At 40.0% G+C, this 10,814-nt stretch overlaps 1 protein-coding gene across 1 annotated transcript in view; it reads left to right on the forward strand.

Moving 5' to 3' along the window:
* LOC137913805 (rotatin-like) overlaps positions 1-10,364 on the forward strand; it is a 29,023-nt gene extending 18,659 nt beyond the window's left edge. Inside the window, exons 36-49 of the mRNA XM_068757440.1 lie at positions 694-895; positions 1,266-1,356; positions 1,616-1,766; positions 2,046-2,183; positions 3,767-3,969; positions 4,151-4,256; positions 4,671-4,768; positions 5,040-5,117; positions 5,482-5,608; positions 8,061-8,254; positions 8,537-8,810; positions 9,782-9,885; positions 10,065-10,134; positions 10,252-10,364. Coding sequence (XP_068613541.1) covers positions 694-895; positions 1,266-1,356; positions 1,616-1,766; positions 2,046-2,183; positions 3,767-3,969; positions 4,151-4,256; positions 4,671-4,768; positions 5,040-5,117; positions 5,482-5,608; positions 8,061-8,254; positions 8,537-8,810; positions 9,782-9,885; positions 10,065-10,134; positions 10,252-10,331 — 1,916 coding nt within the window. The 3' untranslated portion in view covers positions 10,332-10,364. The remainder of the gene's footprint in view (positions 1-693; positions 896-1,265; positions 1,357-1,615; positions 1,767-2,045; positions 2,184-3,766; positions 3,970-4,150; positions 4,257-4,670; positions 4,769-5,039; positions 5,118-5,481; positions 5,609-8,060; positions 8,255-8,536; positions 8,811-9,781; positions 9,886-10,064; positions 10,135-10,251) is intronic.
* Positions 10,365-10,814: the final 450 nt, after the last annotated feature.

Here is a 10,814-nt window from a genome sequence, read left to right on the forward strand (position 1 = left end):
GAATGTATTTGTGTAATAACAGCACATTGCTGTTTAAATATTTATATTACAATAACAATAATAATAGTATAGATTTTTTACAAGATGCTGAGGTTCTCCTTGGAAGTGACCAGGTTGAATAGGATTAGAAATGAGGCAATAAGAGGGATAGTGAAGGTTAGACGTTTTGGAGATAAGGTCAGAGAGGCCAGACTTCGATGTCCAGAGGAGAGATGGTGACTGTAGAAGGATGCTGAGGATGGAACAGGGCTAGAGGTAAACCCAGGAGAAGATACATGGACGTAGTGAGGGAGTACATGAGTGGCTGGTGTTGGGGACTATGATGCAAAGGACAGGGTGAAGTGGAGAAGGCTGATTTGCTGTGGCAACCCCTCACTGGGAAAGCTGAAAGTACAGTAGATATTTTTTTACCATTATAAATATTTATATTACATGATTAACAAGTAGAGCATTGTTTTCTGGTATTTTAGCTTCCTCTGTTGATTTCATTCTTTTGTCCTGGTGATCGCTGTGGCCCAAAGCATTAGGATTTGGGGTTGTCTATCCGTCCCATTTTTGTGACTCAAGCTGACTGGTGGGTGGACTGGGAGGCATACAAACAAAAGGCACTAATTCAAGTTGTTTATGTGGTCACAGCATCTCCAGTCCCAGGCAAACGTGATTCTATTAGTTTCCTATTGATGTGTCTCACAGGCCAGAGTGACACAGACACTAGCGAGTCGGTGACTTCCCAAGACTCCAGACAGGGCGGGCCGTTAACAGTGGATTCAGTTGTTATGGTAACTCCTGACCTCATGGCGGCCCACTGTGGCCTGCTTACCAACCTGCTTGCCATCCTGCCAGATTTCACCCTCACTGCCCTCCAACACAACCATCTCCTCCAAGTCCTGGCTGGGTAAGAGGTCACGCTACATGTGAATAATAAATGTAATCCCGGAATAGAAGGGAGTTTTGATTTAATATATTTGTTGATATTAAAATGTGGTTAACTTAAAAGGTGAATTTCTTTTTTTAGGTATCAACTTCCAGTTTCAGAGTGGTTGAGCCATTTCATCAATTCAGAAAATTAAAGAATAAAGATAATCTAAATAAATGTATTTGTTTAATTGAATAGAGAATTTATATCCCTGACCTCTGGTAGCTAATTAGTTAGCAAAACACAATGTCTGTCTGCCTCCTGGCTAGGTCGTTAATGTAAAGAAGAACTGGCTCTTACCTTGTTAAATAAAGGTTAATTAGTCTGTCATGTTTCTTTTCTTCCTCAGCCTGGTATGTATTGGTCCCATTGAGAAATGTCTGACTGAGCTGAAGACACCAAACATCCTACCAGGAGAGAGAGAAGACATCAAGGGCCAGGTGAAGAATGCTGTGATCGACAGTTCTGAAGAGTTTTTCCAACTTTGTTATTATAACTTGCCAACAACAGACGTGGGTTGCTACAATATAGTGCCATCTTCAGTGCAGCACAAGGTTGTCTGAGGGTATCTTTCAACTCTGGGTGTAATATTCAGCAGATTTGAGCTAAATTCCATCTTTTGTCAAACCTTTATTTGAAAGCTCTTTTCATGTCTGTGTGCATAACCTTAATCTTATAATCTTCCTGTGTTGTTTATAGCTTGTCAGCCTCCTTCAGTTCGTGTCCGACTTCTCTAAACTGCTCCAGTCATGTGTCATTGTGAGGCAAGCGCTGATTGGCCAGATGGACTTCTTGAAACAGCTCTTGACTACTCTGGTTGTAGTCGTCACGATGGACACCAAAGATTTAGGTCAGAAACACATGTTTTATTCAAATGTGGGGCATATTGTTTTTAAACAAATATAATCAGTAATAGCTAAACAAAATCTCAAAAGTGACTTTAATTTTCCATTCATTCTGTGACGTACAGTATAACGATTATAGATCTGACAAAGCACTAATGGGATCCAAATACAAGTCCTATTCATCCATTCCTCCAGCTCTGCCTGCTACACACCCTGGTGATTTGTATGTGACTTTGTGGCTGTCACGTGTCATAAAATTAGTGACTCACTGTTTCCCTCTTCAGATGCAGGTACCTGGGATGCAGTTCGTGCGTGCTGGGCCGATGTGTTTATGCTCCTGGCTACTCTGGTGAGGAGGGACAGCGATGCAGCGTACCCATCTGTCTCTGCTGCTCTGGGGAGACGCTGGCATGCGTTCGCAGGTACACAGATACACTGCTCTGTTTGTTTGTGGGTGGGTGTGTGTGTGTGTGTTAAAGTGAGTAAAAGTGACATAATTAATGAATCTGTTTTAAGCTGCAGGATTGGTTTTATAATCATCTATTAGCATCACTTCTAGAAACATTATGGTGGCTAATTAAATAACCTTCTGTAATTTAAGAGTCAAACTCTTGATACATAATGAAATCAGGCTACATGATATATTTTTCTTTATTATAATTATGAGTTTATAATCATGATTAAGGTAGGCTAAGTCTGATGGTGCAGTTTTAATTCTAGCAGAAGAAACTAGTCATTCCATTTAACACATTTACACCATCATCAGGGCTTGAGCAAGGCTCCCTGGCGCTTTCTCTAGGAACCAATTGTTTTTTTGGAACTAGTCGTTTTGGGGGTTTTTTTTGCTGCCAAACACATTTTTCAGTGCTTGAAATTTGGCACACCTGTCAGAACTGGTAAAATGTTTGCTGTATTTGGATTGGGCATTGCTAGCGTTCTCCATCGTGCAGCAAAATGCATACCATTGGATTAAAAGTCTCATACTCAATAGATTTTGGAACGTAATTGCTCTCATGATTTTATGAATGTATTTCAAACTATTTTCATCATTTCCCTGGACAAGATTCCATCAAAGTAGCCCATACAGCATGTTTCCTTGACATGTACAAATATATAATACTGTACATATACACTCTTTTAGGCAGAAATAACATGTCTTGCTCAATGAAGGTAACCTACTTGTGCAAACCTCACGTTCTAGAACTTCATATGTTCTACCTAATTTGTGGTCAGCAAGCAAGAATTTCACAATATTTCTTTGGTATGTTTTACATAGCAGTCTTACATTTCACCCTGAAACAGGAAGCTGTTGTAACTTAACTGCACAATTTAAAATATTCAGCACACTTTACATGTTTGTGTGATTCCAGGCCTGAGGATTTTTACAGATTGCCATTGATCACCTCCTACTGGCAGCAGAAAGGAAACCACATGTGACTAACTATATGATTTATTTAATAATGAGCATTTTTTTGGGGTCTGTGCTTGAAATGCAACATCATGAAAAAAATTATCTATGTCTAATAGATCGAGCACTGCATACTGAACAAAGGAAGTAATGGTTTACTCCTTCCTGCAGTTTGCAATAGTTTAATGTCCCACAGTGTGGGGGTCCCATTCAACGCTGCTTGACACTTTAATTACAGAATGCATTAACTTCCCTGAACAGATGCTTGTATAAGATAATTGCATCCTGTCCTAAAACTACCTCTGCTCCTCCTACTCATCTTCCTGTGTGATTAATGGCACAACAGGGAAATTTGATGAGTCCAGTAAAAGATGAATGCTGAACCTTTGTGTATGTATTTATGCCTGTGTATACGTTTATGGTGTCTGGTTGTCTACGTGCACATTCAGATGATTAGTGTGTCCTCCACTGGTGCACACGCACTTAGTCATGAAAAAACGTCTTGCTGTAAAGGGATTTGAAAGATGTCTGAATGTGATTCAGTGTGTATTGTCATTCATTAATAAAGGATTGTATTAATATCCTATGTTTGCGCAGGTACATTATCAGCGTGTGTGAATGAGAAGCATGGGGACTCTGCTCTCCAAACGGTGGCTCTGCAGTTCCTTAGTACCGTTTTCACAGAGGAGATGAACAGTCAGGGTGTGGATGTCACAACCTCAAACCCCAAACATGCCGCCGCTGTGTCTGACATTGTGAACAGCCCCTCAGCCAGCCAGCTGTGTGAGCTCTTACTGCAGGTATGTGGAGGTGGTGGTCTTCCAGCTGCACCTTGGTACTCCTTGGCAACTGAAAATTGACGTGATAATTTTACATTACAGACATTAATAATAATATGCTGATGTTTCAAGAATCTAATGGCTTGAATGTCATCTTCTGAGAGCATTTCTATATGTCTTCCTCTTTGACTTTTGATGGCAGAGTTTTGAGAAGAGGGTGCTTCAGGACCCTTTAAAAAAGAAGACGGCCAGAGCCCTTGTGACTCTGCTCGCCTGCAGTCCCACAGCTCAAAGCCATGCAGCCAAAGGTGACTCCCTCAAAAGTCCAGCTAGATGTAGACCTGCAGTGCTCTTTTTGAAGCTTACTTAATAATAGGCAGAACATTTGTTATAGTCATTAAGATGTTTGACTTGTATGCGGGCGATTCAGTTTAGAATATCACTGTTGTGTTTTTCTTTTTCTTTCAATATATTACATGTATGAAAAATGATCATTTGCTTGCCAAGCATTCATAAGACACATGTAATGGTTTCTTCACTCATGTCAAATTTTAAACTTCGTTATTGACTGGAAATATCGAGTTCTTCCTGCGTTTGCAGCATCAGCTGCAGCAGTTTTTATTTTCCGGGGTGGATGTTATTGGAAATCTTCATTTAATGTGAACCTAAAAGTGTGATGTTCCATTCTGAACTCTGCTTATGTTTTTTTTTTTTTTTGGTAGCTGGTCTAATTGACAGCTGTGTGGAGCAAATGAAACAAACACACTCTCAGCTCCACCTGGAGTCGATCCGACCCGGCAAGGCATCTCACCGCAAAAAGGTGAGCGGCGACTGGCTGGAAATTTCCAGTCTCTCTGTTTATATCCTGCCTGTCATTTTATTTTATTTTTTTCCATTGCACGTTATAATAATCTGAATACAACGTGAATAGTGTGGGGTTCTTTTTAGAAAAAGTTGTGGATAAATATTATGAATATATCTTTGTGGTGCTCAGCAGTTGATCCAATTCGCTGTTATGTCCTGTGAATATGCAATAAATTATCAGCTTGAGCATTTTAGCATATTGGTCTTTGCTTTATCTGTTTTATCAGGAAGAAGGCTATCTAAAGGAAGTCAAGCTGACTGTGGACATCCTACGGAGTGCTCTTTACCGTAACAGTGAATCCAAAGTAAGTCTGTGTTTCTAGTCTTTAAATTCTCCCTTGCAAATGACTTTTCTGTCACTTGTTGCTACTTTGGTCTCGTAGTTAGGGAGTGTTTACCCTGCCGTTAACTTCCACCTCATTTGTTTGTCCTGTGCACTCAGGAACTATAGAACTGGATTTTCAAAGGGCATGAATAATTTTGGACATGCCATTTTTTGTTCAAATATAGATAAAAGCTGAGAAATATATATTTTCCCCCCTCATTGATGTCTCTTGTACATTTTATTATCTTCTAGGAGATGCCTGTGTTGTACATGCATATCTAGACCTTCTCCTTTGCGTCCATGTGTTGTGTTTGTGTTAAACTCATTTGTGTTTGCCCGTATAGGCGGTGGCCACAGACGCTCACCTAACACTGGCACTCTATGCTCTTTGGCCTTGGCTTCTATTGGACGACCCCACCATGGAGGCAGCACTGGAGCTTCTGTGTGTCTACACTGCCAACAGCACCACAGGTCTGTGAATGTGCGTGCATGTCTGCCTGTGTGTTTTATGTGTTTGCCCAGGCACTGTGCCTGGCCCGTGTCTACCCAATGCCTCTGTCTGCCATTAGAAATTTGACTGAGTCACACACATTCAACACTAAGGGCCCCATTGTCCTCTCCAGCTACAACTGAACAGCATTGTGGCTCACTGTATAAGAGCGCCTGCTTGCATTGCTAATTACAATACAGACAGTGTCAGGACCCGGGGGACAGGCTGTATGGCTGTCTCTGTGGTAACTGTTTTACACCAGAAGGACATGATGTCGTGAAGCACATAGTGTTGCTGTTTTGTCAGAGATAGTAGTATTCCATAATGCAAAAGTTGAACATTCTTGCATGCATGTGGAAATTATAACGATAATAAATGCTTTTTGAATAAGAGAGGTTATGGAGTGCAAACATGAGGGAGACATTACTTACTAGTTGATGTGTATGTTTGTGAGATGCTGGTGAAGCAGTGCAATGGAAATAATTTAATTTATTCCATTGTTAAAGGAGAGGAAGTTTGACGTGCAACTCTTTCCGTGTGTGTGTGTGTGTGTCTTTGTTTGATTGACACCTGTGCTGCGGTGGCTATGTATGCTCTGATCTAAGCTCACTTGCTTTCGACACCTCATACTCTCAAGCTGTGCAGCCTCAGAAATCAGTAAAGTTGGGCACAGCATTTCCCTGAAGGTTAACTGGAACAGCAGGTTGTGTTCAGGCTGCATGCAGCCAGGCTCAGTATTACACCATCCACCCTCAGGCACCATTTTGTCCCCTGAGATGACTACATTTCTACTGAATGTTTCATCTCCAGGCTTCCTTCCCTCATTCAAGGCTTTGTTTGCACCAAGTCAGTCGAGTCAGATTGTTGTGTGTCTGAGCCACACACATTGCTGCTGATATTTTTGGAGCAGCTCTAAAACTTGCTTCCACAGGAGTCTGAAAAAAAAAAAAAAAGTGCATGGTTTTCTACACTTCTATTTAATGATCAATCCTAGATCAATGGCAAAAAATATCCTAGACTTTTAGTAACCATAACAACACGTTTGTATCAGTGAATTAGATGCATTTTACAGCTGAGCTCTCTTGGCAAGTTGCTGTTTGACCGTTTCCTTGCCAGGTATTGAGATGACCTGAGGCTAACATCATCAGCATATGCTTGTTGCATATGTGTTGCCATTTTAGGATTAGTGTAACTAACAAACTGTCATGTTATTTCCAATAAGGAACATCAGTCAGTGTCAGGATCTCTGTTATCAATGCTCTCTGTCTCAAGCTTATTGATTTCTGAATTTTTACATGATCTACCGCTCTAGTAATTACTCATGTCAGTTATACTGATGTGAATACTGTGCAGGAAGAGAAACATTTCTATTTATATTCATAAATCAGAATGACCTTGTAGTGGAATAAATTGCAGCCGTGGCCTAAGGCTAAATAATATCCCTCCCTCTTGGACAAGGAATATGTTTTTTTTCTAATCATTGGTGAGAACGATTCCATGCGGAATAAACATTAAAGTACAGTTAAAAGGCAAATAACTTTCAGTGATATTCAAATGTGTCTGATGACTGGCATCGCACTTCGAAGTCCCACATTGATACGACTATGATGACCAAGTTTGTCATCTTTAAGGTCTTGTCTTCTATCTGTGAGATGAAGTGAATGAATAAATCTGTCCAAACAAACAGGGATAGGAATTTTCCGGAGCCTCTAATCGCACCCAACCCAACACAGAAGATGTAGTACAATGTTCTGTTTACATATGCAGAATAAATAGACTGAAGCCACGATTTGCTTGTTGATATTTGCATCCATGTAAAATTGTTTTTTCACATAGAGATATTTACCCAATGCAAACATTGGAATGGCATATTAGCTGCTCTGACAAATCTATGAGAATGTGAATTCTACATCAAGGCATGTCAGCATTGCCTTTTGAGTGGCAGCCTCCTAGGGAGCGAGCTGATGGACTCCGCATCCTCTATTGATTATTGCACCAACCATTAATGACACGCAACTCATGTTGGAAAACCAATGTTCCTTTAAATCAACTTCCAACCTTCGTCTGCTGTGATTTTTCATTTCTATGCGTTTCTGTCTGCACACATAAGAGTCTCTCTTTCTTTCTCCTTTTTAAGAAACTTTTCACCAAACACACTAAACTGCAACAAGATAGCCCTGATAAAATATGAACCAACATTCTGTTACCGCACACGTTCTGTTCTTGTAAGGTTTTCTTTTTTTTTTTATCTTTTAAACAAATGGAAATACTGGAACTCTTTCTTTGTTTTCAGTTGTCATGTACCAACAATTTCAGAAATATCTGTCTACTGGTGAAATCTGTCGGTTAACATATTTAAAACTTGTATTTCTAGGGTTTTAAAAAAACATATAAATGAATCCAATCATGGTTGTTTTTATTTGTTGTTGTCAGCGTGCAGCTCTCTCTGTACCAGTGGCCCCGGTGTTGGACCAGGATCGAAATTTACCCTCTGCAACACTCTGATGCATTCTGTCATGAAGCTGGCCTCGGGGGTTGCCCCAGATAACAGCCCTATCCAGAAGCTCGCCTTCTCGCTCTTGGCTAACCTTGCCATGTCCCGTGACTGCCGAGGCCTCCTGCAGAAGGTATAAGTCTGGCACCCGACATCGTGGAGAAAGCATAGCATTGAAACTGCAGACATGAATGTAGTAAAACGGTAAAAACTAATTTACATGTTCAATAAATTGAGATACGCAATGTTGCAGAATAAAACCTAAATAAATCTAAGCTTCTCTCACTTTTAGCACACTTACATCATGCTATCTGGGGCAATATCTTCTAAATGTGGATCACATCTTTTAATGATCTATTGGCATAACTCTAGAACTCTGAAATGTCTCATCCTTATTCTTTGCTGTCTTTTGCAGAATAACTTTCTACAAGCTTTCCCATCAGTGCCAATACCCAAGGGGGGTAGTATTAAGGACACATCTGCAGGTTGTGTCAATGGAAGCCTCCTGGGGCTGTGGTTGAGGCTGCTGGTCAATCTTTCTTTTGCGGAGGACGGCCAGCAGACTATCCTTCGGGTGACTGGAGTCCTGGAACTGCTGGCAGACCTGGCACAGCACTGGTCGATCGCACTTCTCACCCTTCACAACCTCTGCTTCTGCCCTGCCAATAAGCCACATGTCATTGCTAATGGTACGCTAGGGAACAAAACTGCAAAGTATAGAAAAGAAGTTACTTAGAAGCTGTTTTTGCTTTTTGTATTAGCAGCCACTGTGTCATATAAAAACAGTTTGGTGTCATTTGATTATTTAAGCTCGTCTGCAATCACTCAGACAGAATTCGTCACCTCCACATATAAGATTCTTAAATATTAAAGCTGGAATCAGACAGAAATGCTGAATAGATGTTCACCCTGAACATCCACTATCAAGGCTCTCAGAAATGTGAGAGCGGTATAAGCAATGAATAAGCAACCAAATTCCCCCAACAGTCTGGTGTGTTGCTGCATTAAATATTTGCCAGATCCAAAGGAAATCAGCTAAATCTGTTTAAAAAAATACTTTTTTTTAACAGATTGACACTTTCCATAACTCCAGTATCTGTTTTCCTTCCAATGCATCTCACATTCTCATAAGTAAGCTGCTATCCAGGGGAAGAAAGTAAAGTGTAATGCAATGCCGTTTGCAGTAAAACATATTAATGACAGAAATTCAGAGCGGGAGTTTAGTATCTACTACGTAGAGCAAGTTGAATTTGGATTCCGAAAGGCATGCAGTCAGTAGGTGCATGAAGATGAAAGATACAGATAACGAACAGAGGAAGTCGAAGAGACAGATGAAGACATACCTCCCCCTGCTCACGTGCTGTACAAGCTGGAGGTTGAGTTGTTAGATTGGATGACATTGTTTTTTTTTTCTTATTTCCTGTGGAAAAATAACATTTCCTGTGTGCTAGGCGTTCAGTATGATCTCAGACAGTAATGATGGCTTTTATGACCTTACGGTATTTTTACTTGACAAAAAGGAGATAAAATGTACTATTCATATTTAATTCAAGACTCCTTTACTTGAATTTCTTTGTTCTTTTTTTCTGTTTTCTTCCCCCCCCCCAGCTTTAGCAGATTGCTAGCTATGGTTCTGACAATCTGCTCCTCTCTCTTCCAGACAAAGCCATGAATATATTGCTAGGCTGTCTGGACAGTAAAGAGATGAAGACCTGCTGCATGGGAGCTTCTGCACTTTGGGCATTGCTGCATAACAACCAAAGGGTATATATATATTTATATATATACACACACACACACACACGCTGCAGTAGTATATGTTAAATTAATTCCCTTTCACGCATAAGAGATGATCTACCGTTCTGTCTGAAAAAAGCGATTTGCTGGTTTGAGGGTCATCAACATAGTTCTTTCTAATATGCATTTCTAATTTCCCCTCATAGGCCAAGAATACTTTGAAGAGTCCCTCCGTTCGATTGAGAATCAATGAAGCATGTACCAACTCTAAGAAGGGTATGAATTTAATCACTTTGATGGCAAACACCTATCAGCAGCTGTTGTATTGTGAAACATCTGAAGATCTGGTTTTTACATTTTGCTTTAATCATGAATTTTCTTTTTAAACCTCAGATGCAGAGAACAAACAGGAACCCATGAGTGCGTACCTGATGAAGAGCCTTGAAAACCTTTCACAGCTTCTAAATAACTGACTCTTTATATTGTTTTTTTCTGTCATGTTTTTTATCTATCAAATTTTCAGCAATTTTGTTATTAAACTATCATCTGAAATATGTAAGTTCTGTCTTGTATGGTCTGATTTTACTCAAACGGAGGCTGCAAATTGCAGTTCTATTTCGTGATGTGTTTTTTTTTTATGTTTAATTCTTCAGGAAGTGCTTGGCTATAAACACCTCTATTGTGGTTGTGTGGTGTTACCTTTTAACACCGTACCATGATGACAAACGGCAGAACTTGCACTCAGACTCCAGTACAATAAGATACAATGAGCAGTTGTATTGTCATTATTCAAATGTACAATGAAATGACATGGTTAGTGTGTAGACAAGCAGCTGTGTATATTGCCCTACAAACAAACACAGTGCTCTAGTTGGCAAATTAAAAAATAAAATCATACTTCCTGTAGCAGATAAAGGGACAAAGACTTGGTGAAGTGAAATGGTGCAGAAATAGTG

The sequence above is a fragment of the Brachionichthys hirsutus genome, unplaced genomic scaffold (assembly GCF_040956055.1).
Source record: "Brachionichthys hirsutus isolate HB-005 unplaced genomic scaffold, CSIRO-AGI_Bhir_v1 contig_440, whole genome shotgun sequence".
NCBI lineage: Eukaryota > Metazoa > Chordata > Actinopteri > Lophiiformes > Brachionichthyidae > Brachionichthys > Brachionichthys hirsutus.